This window comes from Daktulosphaira vitifoliae, unplaced genomic scaffold, assembly GCF_025091365.1.
Source record: "Daktulosphaira vitifoliae isolate Bord-2020 unplaced genomic scaffold, ASM2509136v1 Scaffold_1, whole genome shotgun sequence".
Lineage (NCBI taxonomy): Eukaryota > Metazoa > Arthropoda > Insecta > Hemiptera > Phylloxeridae > Daktulosphaira > Daktulosphaira vitifoliae.
The window spans coordinates 43,139,175-43,159,256 of record NW_026099572.1 but is presented as its reverse complement, the minus strand read 5'-3'; the positions used below and the strand labels follow the sequence as shown (position 1 = coordinate 43,159,256).

Here is a 20,082-nt window from a genome sequence, read left to right as displayed (position 1 = left end):
ATATATACATATTTTTTGTTTCTATATTGTATATTGTACAATAATAAAAAATAAATTTGTATTTACATTAAAGTTTTCGTACTTCTCCCGTGAATGCGTTGTATTCCATTTGACAGTCGTGAATAATTACACAATACAATGATGTTTTATCGGGAAACTGTTTGGAGCATTCGAAATCCAAGCGTAGATCAACCGTTGAAGACTTGACGGTGTCGTTTTGTTTAGAACAATCAATCACGACTATAGGTCCACGTTTTTTGTAATTTATATAGTCCAGTAAAGGATAAGGGTCTTTACGGCCGTAATACATTGTCTGGAATTGTGCGTACGAGTTATAAAACGTTGTGTACTTGTTGTTGTCGAAATCGGCGTTTTGGTTGTTGTACGGGTATTCGTCAGCGTTCAGATACGCTTTGACGTTTTTCAATGAACAGTGATTGAAATCTCCGAGAACGTGTTCGTCCTCGTTACCCATGGCAATAAATAAATATCTAGGTATTTCCACATTCGAATAGGTACGCACCGACCACGTGTGATGAGTTGTCTGCGGTACCAATGGGTAACTTTATTTTTTTATAGTAACATACATATTTACTAGCTTTTAAAATAAAAAAAAACCCAGCACAGGGGGGTCGCGTCACGGTGGTGACGTGGCATAGTTGGATCAAGTATAATGATATCTGACAGTGATTAAAATCACTATTAAAAAAAAACGCTTCGATGCAAATCTTTAGATAGTGTTTAATTTAAAAAAAATGGTGGATTATTCCAAAAGCTTCATAAACTGCTACTTCCTTATTAATATCCTGATTAAGATAAAGTATGTCGAATGATAAAGGGATTATTAAAAAATAGTATTTCCCATAAAAAAATTATATTAATCAATACACTTTTCAATAAGTTATAGCATTATAAAGTTAAAAATGTTAAAAATAAAATTGAGAATTTTCACACAATAATAGCATTTGGTAGCCATTTTCACCGTGAAGACAAAATAAAGTCCGAAATTTTTTTTTTACATAATAAAGTAGATTACATAAGCTTTAATTTAATATATATAGAAAAGTGTCAGACTTTCCGGAACACTTTCAAAATTTAAGTTGAAAAAGTCAATTTTTTGTGAAAAAGTTGTCATTTTGAATCCCCCCCTGTAGGCAGGTAAAAAGTCAGATTTATAAAAAAAATATACCAAATGATAGGTAAAGACATCATGCATCTACAAAAAAAAGAATTATATTGATCCATACATCTTTCGAGAAGTTATAGCATTATAAAGTTAAAAATATAAAAAAGAATTTTTTTACAAAAATCGTATTTTTTTTATTAAGTTTAATGTCTGTTTTCACCATGAAGATAAAATAAAGTCCGAAATTTTTTTTTACCATTATAAAGTATATTACATTAGCTTTAATTTAAGATATATATAAAAGTGTCAGACTTTCCGGAACACTTTCAAAATTTAAGTTGAAAAAGTCAATTTTTTGTGAAAAAGTTGTCATTTTGAATCCCCCCTGTAGACAGGTAAAAAGTCAGATTTATAAAAAAAATATACCAAATAGGTAATGACATCATGCATCTATAAAAAAAAGAATTATATTGATATGTTAATTTTTAAAAAAGTTACGGCAGTTTTTAGTAAAAAAAATTGAAAAAATTTCGAAAATTAGCCATTTTTAAATTTGTAATTTTTTCGGAGGTTTCCCCCATTTACGGGGAACGAGGGACTTTTTTTCAATTTTTGAGGGTAATGTCTTCGACTAGATACGATTTGTGATCTTTTGACGTATCATTGAAAGAAATCGGTTCAGTGAGAGCTGAGAAAATGTGATAACAGACACAAAAAAACACATTTTAGTAAAACCAATACCTTCTCAGCTTCGCATCGAAGCTAAAAATGAACTAATTATAAAAAAAGTTACTAGTCCATAATAACTTTTGACCCATTATATCGTTAAGTTAAATTTGTTTTAAGATTTAAAGTAGAGTTCAGGTGTGTAAAGTGTGGGTTAAGTTATTTTTATCATTACACACTACTCCGTTACGCTCTTCCTCCAATCTATATTTAAAATGATAAGTTAAAACTAAATTAATTTTTGAATATCTTCTACAAAATTGCATATTTATAATTGAAACATAGATTTAAGTAGAAAAATTTTAATAAAATACACAAAAATGGAAATCGATAAATTATTATATAAAACAAATATTAAAACTTATTGGATGTTCAAAATTTTTTCGAAATTATTGTATTCTGAAACACCATTCCAGTTTGATCGGAAAACAGTGATGAAAACAATGTTTATATTAAACTACTACTATATGTATAAATATTGTAACCAACCATTTTCTATAATTTTTTTTTAATAAAAAAATATATCATATGTTACAATTTAAAAAATTTTTAATGGTAATTATAGAAGTCTCATTAAAAATAATATCAGTGTATTAAAGAATGTTCTAGTAAGCAATTAATGTTATAAACACAGGAATTGAAAAAAAAATTATCTATATATTATAAGTTACATAATATTATAATTTACATATCCTGTAAAAGTTATTTGTAAAATAAAAATAAATCACTGTTATTTTTTTATTGCCATTAAAAAAAATTTTTGTGTTCTTTATACACACATTTTGACTAACATATCTATGATATAAAATAATAAAGCACTCATTTGAATATGTTCATTTTAAATATCACTTAATTTTCAACCAGTTATTTTTAATATAAGTATTTTATTTTCAATGGAATTTTATTGGTTGATTTTAATATTGTCTGTAGTCGTTTTAGCTAAAAAACCAGATGAAGAAACAAATTGTAATCGTAAACGAGTTAATAATTACCGTGAAGATTACAAAAATTACATCAAAACAGTATTTGGTCACATTCGCACAAATATTGGATCGAATGAAATGCTAAATCTAAAATTGAAACTAGATTCAATTTGTACTATTAGTATAGAGGAAGCTTTCAAACCTGAAACAAACTACCATAATTTCAAAAATAACTATTTTTATACAATATGTTTACTAAATTTCAAGTATACTGAAATACTAAAACACTTTCTCGATTACATAGATATTGTTCTCCAAAAATGTAAGCAATTTCATGAAAGAAACTTAAAAGAAAATTTTATTTCTTGTGTAACGTCACTTGTTGAAGAAGTGAAAAATTCTAAGACCATGTTTGAAAATCTCTACAATGCTATGGCATTTATAAGCTATATAGATGTCAGATTTTTGTTTAAAGGAGCAATTATGCCGAATGTTATAATTGATGAAATAAACTTTTTTCTAAAATACGTACTTCAAAAAATATTAGAAAACAGCCATTTAGATCTCAACAGTTTACCAAATATTGAAGACACTGAAATTAATATTAAGAATTTAAATGAATTTCATGCAGTTGCATCAAAAATAGTTAACAATCTCTATCAAAATAGTAATATTATTATCGAAACTTCTATAAAAACCAATTCGACATCCAATCAAATTAATGAAGATGACTCTTACCTAGTCTATTTAACATGTAGTAAACTTAAATCGTTTTATAATGAAAACATAGAGATCTGGTATGAAAATCTTGGCTTTGAACAATTTCTCAATCCCTACATACCCGAGTAAGATATTACTATATTTACATTTACTTTCTATTCTAATTTTATATTAGAATAAACTTACTATATATTTTTTTAAAATATAAGAAATTGACATTTAAGATTTAACTTCTGTTTTATAACAATTTGTAAATATGTTACGTCCACAAGATAAACAAATTTAGCATGTTTCTTGAATGACTTATTATCTTCGATGCGAAGCTGAGAAGGTATTAATTTGACTATGATGTGTTTTTTTTTTTATGTTTGTTGCCACTTTTTCTCAGCTCTCACTTAACCGATTTCTTTCAACAATACATCAAAATTTCACAAATCGTATCTAAGTGAAGATTGTAAACTTAAAAATTAAAAAAATTTTTCTCGCTCTCCGCAAATGGGTGAAATCTCCAAAAAATTTTCAAATTTATAAATTGGAAAATTTTGTCATTTTTTTCACTTTTATTTCTTAAAACTTCCATAACATTTTCAAAAATCAGCATAATTTTTTTTATACTAAAACCTTAAATATTTCCCTTTTATTTGATATCATTTTTTTGAAAATCTAACACTTAACCTGTTCACTGGGGGGGATTTAAAGTAGCAACTTTTTTACAAAAACTAAATTTTTCAACTTAATTTTTGAAAATGTTCCAGAAATACTGCATCCTTTCAACATATATAAAATTAAAGCTTATATCATGTACTATAAAATTAAAAAAAAAATTTGCCTCGACAACTTATCTTCTATGCGCAAATGGCTACCGTATTAAAAAATATGCTATTTTTGTGTTAAAATCCTGGGTTTTATATTTTATTTTAAAATATCTTATAAGGACAATATACTGACTTTCATGAATATTATATAATTTAATTGACATAGAATAAAGTTCATAAGACATTAGAAATTAAACTTATTTAAATTTTTTTGCTTTTTTAAAGTCGAAAAAGAAACTTTTAAATTTGAGTTAGTTTAAACCAATAAGCTTAATAACCAATTTTATCATGCGACAAAAGCAACGAACAGTTGCTTAATCGATAACACTTGTGTTTTTCAAGCTTAGGGTACGAGGTTCGAATCCGCCTGTAGCGATTAATATTTTGCATTTTTTTTTGAGTTAAAAAACAATTTTCAAATCATTAGATTTTTATCTAATTTAGATTTCGAACTTCAATAAATATCAAAGATCTCATCACTATAGTCTCCCCTTGTGAGAAGAAATTTCTTATTCATGTTAAAATTATTTTACAATGTGGTTTTTTTTGTGGCTACGATTTATTTTGCCAACCCTTACTTGATCTACTTTTATCAACAATACATCAAATGATAACAATTCGTATTTAGTTAAAGATATTACCCTTAAAAATTGAAAAAAAAAGATTTCTCAATCAAATAACAAGTAGCTTAAACAGCTTTCTTCATATAAACAATAAAAATCATTCATTTCTTATATTTTTAAACTATATTATCGAATTAGATTTGATATTATATAATTTTACTTTGAAATTTGTGTGTGCTACTACCAGTCTATAATATTCCAAAATTTTTCGTAACGATTTGCTATATAAATCATAAATCTAAAAAAGAAAAAGATTTTTAGTTTCACCTGAATTTAACAATAAATGAAATAAAAAATTTACTATAAATAGTAACTATAAAATTTCCTGGTTGCATATTAATCTTAACAATACCATTTTTTCTATTTAATGATGTCAACATCAAATTTGCAAATTGAGCTAAAAGTTATGGTAACAAATAAATTATTTTTTTTTATTATAAACTTTCAATTTAAAGGACAAAAAAAAGTAGGTTAAAAGTTATTACTTTTAACATATTAAAAATCAAAAATAATTTGAAAACAATTAATTATAAAAATTATATAATATATAAGTAAAAGAATTACTAATCTGGATATAATTAAGGAAATAGAAGTTGATGTTGTTTTTGTAATTATCCACCAATTTTTTAGAATTAAATACTCTCTACAGATTTGCATTGAAGCGTTTTTTATGATAGTGATTTTAATCACTGTCAGATAAAATCTATACTGGACCCAACTATGGCACGTCCCAACTGTGCCGCGATCCTACTGTGTTGGGTTTTTGTTTATTTTTATATAATATGAATTCTTTTAAAATAGTTGATTTTACGAAAAAAAAAATTACATTTTAATAATATTCTACGATTCAAGTTATACAAGGCGAGAATGTAAATATACATAGATAGATAAATAACATAGATAAATAACATAGACTGATAATGTCGTAATGTCGAGGGAAACATAAATGATGTGTGGAATAGATTTGATATTCAAACCTGGTAAGTCAACAATGGAGCTATTATTTTTTGTGAGTATGGTATTTATAGATTTGGAAAAAGTGTATGATAGTGAACCGAGAGAGTATATATTGTTGGTGAGAGTAGATTGAATGCCAGAAAACAAGGAAACCTGGTGATGGGATGTGGACGATCAGAAAATCATAGAAAGTAAGAAAAAGCAATTCAAAGTATGGCGAAAGAGCAGAAGGAGAGATGATTGGATAGAGTATAAACATTTGTGCAAAGAAGTCATGTGTGCAGTGAATAAGGCATTAATGAGAAAAGGAGTCCTGAAACGATACATTAATATAATAAAAGATATGTATGATGGCACTTGTACCAAGGTATAAAACGTAGGAGGAATATCAGAAGGTTTTTGGGTAAGAGTAAGAGTGGAAAGATTTAAGTATTTAGGGTCAGTTGTGCAAAAGAGCGATGGTATTGACGAGGATGTAAGACACTTGATTAAGTGCGGGTGGTTGAAGTAGAGAGAAGCGTCTTATGCGATAAAAGAATTCCAATGAGGCTTAAAAGTAAGTTCTACAAGACTGTAGTGAGACCAGCTATAATATATGGTTTACATTGTTGGGTGATTGATAAGAAAATAGAGCAAAGAATGAGTATAGCCGAGATGAGAATGCTTAGATGGATGAGTGGAGTGACTAGAAAAGATAGAATAAGGAACGAGCATATAAGAGGGAGTATAAGTGTAGCGTCAATCGTGGATAAAATGAGAAAAAATAGACTTAGATGGTTTGGTCATGTTATGAAGAGAGAAGAATCGGAAGCTATAAAAACAATTATAAAAAGGAATGTAGAAGTAGGAAGAGGTTCATTGACATAAATATTTCTTTTTGTGCATAATAAATATTGGGCACAACATTTTTTGTCTCAAATTTCCAAAATGTTAATATGCCCGTAGAAATCTATTTAAGAGATACTATAAAAAAATTGTTTTCAGAAATACTTTGTTTCCCCTATATATTTTAATACAAATATATATTTCAATTATTTTTCAAAAATTAAACTATATGGAAATAAATCAATGTCTCATTAAAAATATTTAAATTTATTTAATATATGTATTACATAAATAATCATAATATTTTTTATTACTATAGACTCTTACCACCAATAGATCCAAATATTAATAAAAATATGGCAATTAAAACTTTCAATATACTTCGACAAGAATCTGGTTGGAAAACAATGGAACACATAAATATAATTTATAATGAAAAACTATTTAGTGTAGATTCTATTATGAAAGACCCAATTGATAAAATGAATTTTCAAATAAAAAAAGAACATTTAACACAATTAATAAGATGTAGATATACAGAAATAATTAAAAATTACCATATAATGGTATCTGCTATATTGCCTCTGTGCAATACAGAAGTAAATGGATTCAACAACAATTGTTTGATTAAATTCTTTGACTCATTCAACAAATCTAAAATAATGTTCGAAAGTCTGCATACAGCTTTAATTACTTTACAAAAATCATCATTATGGAGTTTTACTTTATTGTCCCATTCGAGTTTACAGAAAATAGTAATATGGGTTGACGATTTCCTTAATTTATTAAATAACAATGATTATTCTCAAGATAATTTTATCGATCAAAATGGTAATATAAAAAACGAGATTATTGAAAAAAATTTAAACATTTTTATAAATTTTCGTAAAAATTTTTATAATGATTTAAATTGGGATTGCGGTAACATGAACTCCCGTTGTGATATGAAAAACCCTTATTTTGTAAAATCCAAAATAACAAATTATTTTAAGTATTTAGCAAGTACAATGAGTACTTCATATAATGAACAGACAATCGAAATGCATCATAATGCATTCAAATTTTTTGACGAGTTTTGTGAATATGTTTATAAATCTTGTTATGAAAATTTAGGATTCAAAAAAGTTGATCGTCTCAACAAAAGCTCCGATGACATATTAATTGTGGATTAGATTGATTATTCACCTACTTAGTTTTCATTACATAGTAAATGGCTAAGTATCAAACAGTTGAATTTAATAATTAAATTTCATAAAATTATTATTAAAATAAATTTACTAGATCACTAGACTACAAGTCACATTTAATTTTTGTAAATTGTTTAATAACATAATTTTAAAAATATTTAGTTTGTATTTTTATTATTAAATATGAGTTTTAAATAAATATTGTTGTAGGCGTATAACGTTAAGAAACATTATTTGTTTTTAATTTTAATAATATAAAAATAAAAAATAATTTTTTTAACGTATACTTTTGAGTGTTAAAAAAAATTTGCTGTTTAAAAATCTTTTTATGTTTTGTGGTTATTTTTATAAAGAGTTATCTAGCGTTTACAGAATAATGTAGGGTTACATGGAATCCCACTGTTTTATTAAATGAAACGGCATGGTACCTTGCTTTAGGTGTGCGCTCACTCTAATCTCTCTCGATATTGTGTTTGTAGCGACCATAGATATCATGTATATATATCAGCAACGATTGAGAATCTTAGTGACAGATAGGCAACACAAAAGGCATATTCGCGCGAATGTTCTCGATAGCTCCATAAAAGAATATTCTAGAACACTACACACTATAAAATGGCGCCACATCAGTCAATCAACCAGTTAGTTCGTCACGAGTAGACAGTTAGTACACGTAGTGCATGCATATATTGTAAATATTCTAAAAGTGTTTAAATAATAAACCTTCTATCTTTGTTATCTTCTTTTCGTAAATCGATTTTTTTTTATTGTTTAATCAATACGTGAAACTCCAAAGTTGTTGATCTCGACAAGTGGAAAATGGGAAACAAAATGACACATGAATCGGTGAATAATATCAATATAGTCAGCGTAAAGCTACCACCATTTTGGAAATGCGACCCAGCTGTATGGTTCATAAAAACAAAAGCTCAATTTAGATTATCACACATTAGTAATTCTCAAACAAAAATTGACAATATGTTGGCCAAGTTCGATGAAGACATAATCGGAAAAGTGACATTTAAAACTTAAACAATATCGAAAATTGTTATCGAAATTTAATAGACGGACTCATTAACACATATGGTAGAACTATGATGAAGAAAAATTTCGCGAATTAAATTCCGGAATATCATTAGGCGACGAAAAACCTTCATTGATGTTGTTAAAAATCAAATCGTTAGCCGAACAAAATTGTCCTCCTCACTTATTAAAACAAATATGCTTACAACGCTTACCCAAACAAGCCCAAATAGTACTAACAGTAGCTCCAAAAGCAGCCACTGTCAACGCACTTGCAGAAATGGCCGATCGAGTAGATGACGTCTCTGATCACAATGGACCAAATACAAAACAACACTGACCAAATAATATAGAAAACAAACTAGCGGGCCTCCAACAACAAATGAATCAATTACAATTACAGCGAAGACGAAGTTATACAAAAAATATGCGGCGGAGCTACTCACGTTCAAAATCCCGATCACATTATAATCCAGATGGATCATTATATTATTTCCATTACAAATTTCGCAGTAATTCACAAAAATTTGTTAAACCATGTAAATGGACCACAGAACCGCCAATCAAGACGGAAAACTAAAAACGCCCTCCGTGCCTACAATCGAGACACTCTCACTGCTTAGAAATCTTATATAAGAAATAAAATCAAAAATTAGTAGTTAACAGTAGAGCTGAAGTTTTAACAATGAAAGCTAACAAATCAGACAAATCCAATATTTCAACTCGAGTACTTTATACTGCAAACAATCAAACTATAAGAACCTATAACTATAACAAACAATGGTTTTAGATCCAGGACTTCGTAGACAATTTCGTTATACATTTATAATTGCAGATGTAACTCGTTGTATTTATAGGAGCGGATTTCCTAGCACATTTCAACTTTCAAATCAATTTTAAACGCAAACAACTTCTTGAAGATGATGTTACACATTTCACAACACCATTAGTTACCCCGCTCAAGACAGGCAATATACAAGTTATTTCACTAATCAAGCGCAACTCAACCTATTCAAACATATTAAAAAAATATACTGAAGTCACCAATCCAGCATGTTAAAAAGAAATTAAACACTCTACTGTTCATTTCATACAAACAACCGAACCGCCAGTAACAGCCAAAGCACGAAGGTTATCACCAAAAAAATTACAAATAGTTAAACAAGAATTTAATAGAATGTTGAAGAAGGCGTTTGTCACTCATCTAATTCCCCTTGGAGCAGCCCACAAGCCATGGTAAATCAACAAAATGGTCAATGGAGACCCTGTAGAGACTATAGGGCACTTAACAGAGTAACTGTCCCAGATCGATATCCCCTACCGCACATTCATAATTTAAACATCCAACTTATTAACAAAACAATTTTTTAAAGACTGGACTTGGAAAAAGCGTCCAATCAAACATAAATGGCTGATGAAGATATTCCTAAGACCGTAATAATAACACTATTTGGCAGCATTGAAATTTTAAAAATGCCATATGGACTTAGAAACAATGCACAAACGTTACAAAGATTCATAAACGAAATAATTTGAGATTTACCGTTTATAGTAGCGTATATAAATGACATATTAATTATTTCAGAATCGAAAAAGCAGCATAAAGAACATCTAAATACAGTACTAAAAACACTTGCCCAACATGGTATTAAAATCAACCTAAATAAATGCAGTTTCGGTCAAAAATCAATAACCTTTTGTAAGGTTTCAGCCAAAACAGAGGGCCTACTATTTACCCACTGCCCAGGGGGAACACTGGACAGTGACCTAGTAGCCGCGCCAAGCAAGATAGTACTTGTTGACGGAGCTACTAGATTTGTTAAAAAAAAAACAAAATATTAATAAAAAGGAGGGAAAAGTATAGAGAGAAAAAAAAAGAGGCCATGTATAATATAATAAGATTTTTTAATTATTTAATTATTGAAGATTTTTAATATATATATTCATAAAGGAAAAAAACAAAAAGAGCGGTGCCAGTTACACAAAATTAAAAAGGGGGTAAAAGGGGGGTTTCATGTTGTACTTGTTGTTGTTGTTTTCTTGAGGAGTGCCGGCCCACCACCGACCATAGTTCGCGCCTTACGCCAACATCGACATCTCGACGTTTATTTTAACAAAAAAAAAACTGAACAGCCTAGTTTGTTGATTGACACGCTTGAGGAACAAAAGTGACACTTGATCAACTCAACGTTTTATTTTTAAGAAAAAAAACGGAGAACAAAAAAAACTAAAAGAAAACGTAGTTTTCGCCATAAAAAAAGAAACATCCAGACAGACAACTCGTCGCCTCGGTAGTATAGCTGAGAGAAAAATTCGTTGACGCGGCATTTGGATAGTGGCTGGTGATCGTGACGCCGGGTGGTGGTGGTGCCAACTTTGAACACGTTCATTGAGGGGAAATAACAATATTGGTACAGGTACACAGTGTAACGTCAGCTGATGACGATAGGATGACAAATATCAGACCGGTTGACTAGTGGAGGTTATCACATACACAACTATTAAAATACTTTACACCTACTGCACACACATCTAATTGATAAGATTTATTAAACAAAACTAGTATAAATTCTGCAATATTACACTTTTTAGGACACCAAATTTCTAAAGGAGGAACCATACCTGATCCAGATAAAGTTAAAAGTATAAGAGAATTGCCTATTCCCAATCAAATAAAGAACCTACGATGATTCCTTGGTACGATTAACTTTTATAAACGTTTTATACCACAGTTCGCACATCACCAACTACATCTGAATGAGCTGATCCCAGATAACAAGAAAAAGGATACACGAGTAATAAATTGGACATAAGAAGTAAAAGAAGCATTTTACACATGTATAGAATTATTGGAAAAATCGATATACTGAGCATCCACAAAAATCAGCCTAAATAACGCTTACTACCGATGCCAGTAATAGAGCAATAGTACACCAAATAATTAATAATCAAACGCTTCCACTAGGCTTTCACAGTCGTAAACTAACAATCGCTGAACAGAGATACTCGATCTATGATAGAGAACTAGATATATACGATAGTTGTAGACATTTTATTCACTTATTAAAAGGCAAGGACTTTACAATTTATACAGAACACAAACCATTAATTCATGCATTTTAACAAAAACTAGAAAAATCATATAAACAACACAATCAATAACTTTCATTTATATCACAATTAACTAGGTGGCCAAAAAATTAAATACGACACAAGTATTGATAAAATACAACCAATCATACCACCACCACTACAAAGAAAAGTATTTTAAACTATACATAACTTATCACATGTTGGAATAAAAGAAACTCTTAGCCAAAATGAACCACGATTCGTATGGAAATCAATTAAAAAAGATATAACATCATGGGTAAAATTATGTGAACACAAAATGCATATAATGTATATAGAATATTCTCGATTGTCCCATAAAAGAATATTTTAGAATACTACACACTATAAAACGGCGCCACATCAGTCAATCAACCAGTTAGTTCGTCACAAGTAGATAGTTAGTACACGTAGTGCGTGCATATATTGTAAATATTTTGAAAGTGTTTAAATAATAAACCGTCTATCATTTTTCTCTTTTTTTATGTAAATTGGTGTTTTTATTTATTGTTTAATCAATACGTAAAACACCAACTGTTATTAATATAATAATCGGCGGTAATCGTGCATTTCTCCGCCTTTGACACCGTGACAAGGATATCGCCAACTGTGAATAATTGATTATGCGATCTGTTTTATTGCGCCAACCAACACGATTTTTGTGATATATTATAGTAAATAGTTGAAAATGTATTGAAAAACTCTTATATTAATATAGTATAAAGTTTTTAACACTGTAGTTAGCAATTTTAAATTCAATTACATTTAATAACAATGGTGGGAGCAAAAATATATAAAGGAAAACGAGAAAAGTAATCATGGATTGACGTTTTTAACAAGGAACGTCTTGTATTCGGTCAGAACGGTTAAGCGCATGAAACTTGGTACTTCGTACGGAATTAATTTTATAATGTGACACACTTTTGTACTATAATTAGTTTTTGAGTTTCTTATACCCTGTATATAAAATATAGTTGTTCGAAACTTACGCGTGGGTTGTATACTTCATATCTGCATTAAACAATAATTTCTTTTACGAAAATTACATATTTTCTAAGATAATATCTTGAATTAAATATCAAAGAATGTCTTATCTTTAATTAATCACCTGTATAATATATTTGATAGATTTTTTCATACGATAATTTAACCAAAAACATGGAGTTGAAGACATTTTAGTTGTTGTCTGTACCAAAGATTTGTAAATCAATTTTATCATTCAGGTTAGTTTTCTGCTGTATTAAAATATTGATTGACAACAATCATTACTGAAATTTTTTAATTATTTTTGTCCTTCAGAATAATGGGTAAAATTGATTTATAATCTTACCGAAAAGTACTTAGGCACTACCAAATAGATAATATTATTTTTATTATACTTATAATACTAAATTAATTATAACACAAAGTTAAACTTAAAAGTTCAGTTGAAAAAGATCTATGTTTTTTACAATATTTCAAGTTTTGAACGCCCCCTATATAAGGGGAAATTGTCCAATTTTAATAAAAAGTATGTCAAATGAAAGATGTACTTATAATGTATTTAGAAAAAAAAATTTGTGCTGATATATACATTTTTCAAAAAGTTATAGCATTTTTAAGTTGAAAATTTAAAATCGAAAATCGAAAATTTTAACACAAAAATAGTGTTTTTTTAACTACGGCAGCCGTTTAAATGTAGAAGAAAAAGTGTCGGGACAAATTTTTTTTTTTCATTTTGTAGTACATAAAATAAGCTTTAATTTGATATATGTTTAAAGGACGCAGTATTTCCGGAACATTTTCAAAAGTTCAGTTGAAAAAGATCTATGTTTTTTACAATATTTTAAGTTTTGAACGCCCCCTATATAAGGGGAAATTGTCCAATTTTAATAAAAAGTATGTCAAATGAAAGATGTACTTATAATGTATTTAGAAAAAAAAATTTGTGCTGATATATACATTTTTCAAAAAGTTATAACATTTTTAAGTTGAAAATTTAAAATCGAATATCGAAAATTTTAACACAAAAATAGTGTTTTTTGAAATACGGCAGCCATTTAAATGTAGAAGAAAAAGTATCGGGACAAATTTTTTTTTTTCATTTTATAGTACATAAAATAAGCTTTAATTGATATATGTTATGCTTTGATATATGTTTGAAGGACGCAGTATTTCCGGAACATTTTGTGAATAACGCTATAATCGATATTTAATTATCATCAACATAGTTATAGAAATTAAGTAAAATTAAAACTATATTAAAAATATTATTAATTTAAAAAAACTAAAAAATATTAAAAATATTATTAAACTCAAAGCCACAAAAAAAAAAAAAAATTAATGAAAAGTCGCGGATACGTATTTCGGAAACAATGTTACCATTATCAACGCTAAACACATACTGACACCCCGACTAGAAAAAACTCCCTTATATACCCCTAGTGACCTTATCACCTAGTGACGTTATCACTAAGTAATATTATCACATTTTGCCAGTTTACACAAGTTTAATAATGAATTTTTCAGTGGGCCAAGATCCCAATTAATTAAATTGTTTTTATTTTTAAACATTTCTATTGCTTCTCTGATATTAAGTTCTTTGTAATTATTTACGTTTTTAATTAGTTTTATGGTTTTAATAGAGTGATTATGTGTCAATAAATGTTCAGCCACTGGAGATTTCTCAATTTCTTGATTTTTAATATTTCTTAAGTGCTCTTTAAACCTGACCCCTATATTTCTTTTTGTTTGTCCTACGTAACATTTATTACAACTTTCACATTGTATTTTATAAATGCCTGATTTCCCCCCTTCATCTACCTTATCTTTAGGGTTACCTAATAAATCTCTTAAATTATTACTCTTAGATGTTACCAAAGTAATACCAAAATTCTTAAATATTTTAGTTAATCCATTTGAGATGCCCGGATAAAATAAAATTGGTGATCTAATTACTTTTTGTTCCCCCTCGCTGGAGAGTGTACTAGCTGCCCTCCTTTCTTTTTTCCACTTTTGTTTTCGGACTAATTTCAAAATTATGTTTTCGTTATACCCATTAAATTTAGCTATTTCTTTTATAACCACCAATTCTTTATCATAATCTATTTTATTCATCGGAATATTAATTAATCTGTAAACCATACTATTAAAAGCTGACAATTTGTGTTGCCAGGTGTGGTTCGATGTGTTCGGAATGTATCTGAACGTGTGTGTGTTTTTCCGATAAATTTCAAAATTTAGTTCCCCCTCTGTTCTTTTAACTAATAAATCCAAAAAAGGCAATTTTCCCTCTATTTCTTGTTCATATGTAAATTTAATCGATGGGTAAAAAGAATTTAAATGTTGTATGAAAACCCCCATATTAAAATCTTTATTTATAACTGCAAAAATATCATCGACATACCTAACCCAAATTTTTGGAAAATCACCATAAGTGTATTTTAAATTTGTTTCAAACCTACTCATAAAAAGTTCTGCTAAAAATGGTGATAGNGACAACGCCAAGCGGAACGAGGTACTGGAAGCAACAGTCGCCCAGCAACGCGAACACATTGCCCAGCTCGAAGCAAAGTTGGACAACTTGATCAAGCAGGTCAACTTGTCCAACTACGATGAACAGGAGGTCACAGATACTACGAACCAGGGAACCGTCCCTCAATCCGGCTCGGTACAGCAAATTCCGACGGATAAGACGGGAGAACCACGGTTCCAGACGGGGGAAAACCGTCGTACGGGTACGCAGAGCGATTTTGACCGGACAAGTCAAAATCCCTCTCCCACCCCCCCCCACCTGAGGCACCGACGAACTTTATATTCTCCGGTGGATTTTCACGGCTAAGGAATGAGCCTGCTGAAAATAAGGATTTCTCCGGTGGAAACATCGTTCCGTCCCGGGAAAACCCATCGTTTTCCCGTTTGAGTCAGCCGGAACCTATTTACTCCGGTCAAAATGACAATTTCTCCGGAAAAAATTTACGATTCTCCGGTGCAAACCGTGAATCAACCCGAATCCACGGAGAAAATGTCCAGGAAAGTCGTTTCCGTCCTCGTTCCAACTGGACTCCGGAACGGAAACAGTCCCCAGCTCGAACAGTGATTCTAGAACCAGTGATATTACACGCTGGGGCACCAAGCCAGACACTTACTGTGCCACCACGTCAAATACCTCGCCAGAGAGTGATCTCGGAGAGGGAGGTCGGAGGGCGGCACGGGGTTTCGGACGTATTAGATACGAACGGAAACCGTCGCCATAGTCTGCCGGTCGTATTTGTGGGAGGTGATCGACCAGATCCGATCTTATGTACGTTTATACAGCCTGACACGGTGGAGCAGATGGAGTTGGAGCCGGACGTCGAATCCATACTAAACGCGCCCCCCATCTATATGTCGGATGTTGAAGAGCTGGAGGACGTTCCGCCTGACCAGCTGCCCTAGGCACACTGTAGGGCCGATCGGTCAGACTGGGGGGGGAGTATGTCACGGTCACTTCTCATTTCCGGTGTTACCACCGGATGGCGATCGCGGCGCTTCCTCTTCACGTCCGACAGGTCGCGCTATTTGCGGTGACCGACGGGCGGTGAGAACCGGTCGCTCGGTGCTGGACAATATTGATTCGCTTTTTCGATCTGTCACGTTGACCTTTTATGAGGAACAAAAGATAACTTTATTTAATTATTGTATAATTAAGATTATTGTTGTAGTGACTAATAAAAAAACGCCATTGGTTTACTACTTATTATTATTGTTATTATTGTTGTCATTATTATTATATTTACTACCCCGAACACAACAATGCACATGCGCAATATAACTCGATGCCATGGGTGGGAGAGATTGTTCATACGTAGCTGTTCTCCTATTACAGTGCCATTTACTGGAGAATAGAGTAAACTAAAACTCTATGTTAACTCATAGCGTCAACTGATAAACGTACGCTATACATTGAATAGTACACGTTAAGTAGACGCCGCTGTTACCACCACACGTGTCTTTGACTATTCTTTTAACATATTTACTTAATATTAACTCTACAGGCTCAACATGTCCTAAAGAGGTAATGGAAACTTAACATAAACTAACTTGAAATAGGTGAGATGGAGATAAAACCCAACATAAACTAATTTGCCACATGTCTATAGATTGTATATAACAAATAAATTTCTAAGAATTTTACCATTGGCTACCAGACGCTTAGGTAAGCATATTCCCAACATCAAAGATGACACCATATATTAATGATCACTGTCGTATGCATTTTATAAACGTTGTTGTTTTTCACGCCTACGCATTTTATTATTTTACTATACGCTTTCGATTTATGTACTAAATAAATGAAATATAATAAGGATAAAGTACTAAAATAAATACATTTTTTAAATGCAAAATATATATTTAAGTAATCATTAGTATTTTATAAATATAAAATTTTACATTATTTTTTAGAAAAAACAAATTATAATATTTTATGAATTTCATTAGCCATAGATTATATTCAAACATTTTATCTTGTACAATCAAACAATATGCTGTAGTATTGGCCGTAAAATTTTTATCGAATTCAAATTCTAATCTAATATCTACTGGCGCATTTTTTAATTTTTCATTTTGCCTTGAACAGTCAATGACAATGAGTGAAGCAGTTGTCTTGAATACTGTTTTTGTCAGCATAGGACACCCCATATCCTTTTCATAGAACGCCACTTGGAATTGGGTGTACATGTGAATGGTACAACGTACTTATCATTTCGAAAGTCCGCGAATGGACTTTCGAAGTTGTCGCAAGGGTACGATTCAGAGTTCAAATATACTTTTAGAGATGATAGCGAACAATGGTCAAATCTACTATTATCTTTGTTTATTTTGTATATTCTATCCACTTGAAAAGTCACAATAACAAATCTTGGACTCTCAATCTGCGAAAAAGTTTTCACGGTGCAGGCTTGTTTTTTACTATTTGGTAGTCCAGGATTTTTATATAGATTCCAATATCGAAATGTTATTTGAAGCGGTGTTGAGGTTTCCAGGATTTTAACTATGTCTAAAAGCATGGCATCCGACACATTTACATGTGGAACTTTCGATATAACTTTATTCAAAATAATTTTACAGCTTTATTAATTTTCATTTGTCGAGTAAATACAGTTTAAATCTGTACCACTCCGTTGCAATATTAGGTCTTGACGACAATTAATGATAACTTTTTTATGATCCTCGGCAAATCCTAATAATAACCTTAGAGGCATACATACTTCATATTTCATACTCTAATTTGAAGTTACAAAACTCATTACTAACTCTAAGTCATTTTGTCGCCTATCTGCAGTTTATTTTTTAATAATGTCACATACCCAATTGGTTGAAGTTCCTCTAAGTTTTCAATAAAAGTGCTATTAGTCCAACCATTTACTTCTCCTGTCTTGTCGTATTGTTTAAAAAAATGGCATTTTATTAATTAATTGTAGTATTTATAAGTGCAACCAGTATTTATATAATTGGGTTACCTGTTGATTTAAAATGTCTGTATAATCAATAAAATATGAATCTCTGTTATTTATTCTGAATTGCATTAATTAGATTTTTTTTAAATTATCTCTTAATTTTTTTAAATCAGAATTATTGTATAGAGAAATAGCGTGTAAAAAAGATTCTTTAAGATCCCTTAAAATTTAAGTTCAGATTTGATCTTCAGACATGATTTTATCTACCTATCTACACAGATTTTCTACTTCAGTTACAAAACTCATCTTCAAGTTTATTTTTTAATAATGTCACATATCCAATTGGTTGAAATTCCTCAATAAATTCTTGTTTTAAAACCCATTTCCATGAGGAGGAATTTTCCTCTAAGTTTTCAATAAAAATGCTATTAGTCCAACCTTTTACTTCTCCTGCCTTGTCGTATTGTTTAAAAAATTGGCATACATCATCACTTCCATCAAAACATTCAGGTTTAATCATCAAAGTTTTTAATGTGTTTGTCATATTTTTATTCACTACGCTTTTCTTCGTATTTTCAATTAAATTCATTTTACAGCTATTAGTATTTATGTGTTTGCTATCAGTTATTTCACAAAATCGTTTTTGATTCATATTAGAATTAAAATTTGAACTTGTTTGAATATTTTCATTAATTAATTGAAAATCCGTAGAATTAAAAATATTTTGTGATAAGTTTATTTCTTTATAATCATTGTCATCAGAAAAAGTTACAATTTTTTTTTTTTTAGCTATCTCTACATAAAAGGAGTTAGTAAAAAGACCGTTATTAAATAAATTATTACTATATAAATTTTCACTAATATCTTAAAAATTGTCCACCTTTTCTACAATATAATCAGTGCTAACCTTCAATTTATCACACAAATCATTACATTCCTTTGATAATGTGTCTGAAAGCCTATCTGAATTACTAGGTTCAGAATCGAAACTAGAGTTATTCAATCCTAAATTACGTTCTATTTTCTTAAAATCAAATTTTTTATTTGAACATTCTTTTAGAAATAAAAATTTTTCTTCTAGACTTAATTTATTATCAATATCCTCTATTTTAATAATACCTTTATAGTATCTAGTTAATCTAGATCTTAATTCATCTACTATCCCAGTATAATCTAATTTTAAATTTTCATAAATAATTATTAACTCAGCTTTCTTTAAAATATATATATATATATATCGATTAATCTCTTAACATAGTTATTTATGTGAGATTCTCTGGTATGGCTCATATCCCATTATAAACCTAAAATAATCAGTGTTGAGTTAATACGGACATAAAAAATTCTTAAAATCGCATAAAAACTTATAAAAACGTTATTATTAAATAATCAAAATAGTAGTACTAACCCTGATATTTGACCTGGTTGAAATATGAAACTCTATTACAATACAAGTATAATCTTGGAGTCGTGTGCTCGAGCCGCTAGTTAGGGGCCACTTTGTTGTATCATAAATGGAAACAACCCTATTTGGTCTTAACTTATAGTGATAAAAACTCAATAATAACACAAACGTATTTATTAAAGATATATTTAAGCAATATAAAATGTACAAAACAAAGATAAA

General features: G+C 29.7%; 2 protein-coding genes across 2 annotated transcripts in view; both read left to right on the top strand.

Annotated features, from left to right (window-relative positions):
- The window catches only part of LOC126895313 (uncharacterized), a 145,344-nt gene that overhangs the window by 96,345 nt on the left and 28,917 nt on the right, over positions 1-20,082 (top strand). The gene's annotated exons all lie outside the window — the stretch shown is intronic.
- LOC126895317 (uncharacterized) lies at positions 2,690-8,114 on the top strand. The gene is made up of 2 exons (XM_050667055.1): positions 2,690-3,620; positions 7,035-8,114. Exons 1-2 carry the CDS (start codon positions 2,746-2,748, stop codon positions 7,885-7,887), a joined length of 1,728 nt encoding a protein of 575 aa, XP_050523012.1. The 5' UTR covers positions 2,690-2,745; the 3' UTR covers positions 7,888-8,114.

Coding starts and splice junctions, on each gene's coding strand:
- LOC126895317 (XM_050667055.1), top strand. CDS start 2,746: ATGGAATTTTATTGGTTGATTTTAATATTGTCTGTAGTCGTTTTAGCT. Junction 3,621..7,034: donor CTCAATCCCTACATACCCGA/GTAAGATATTAC, acceptor TTATTACTATAG/ACTCTTACCACCAATAGATC.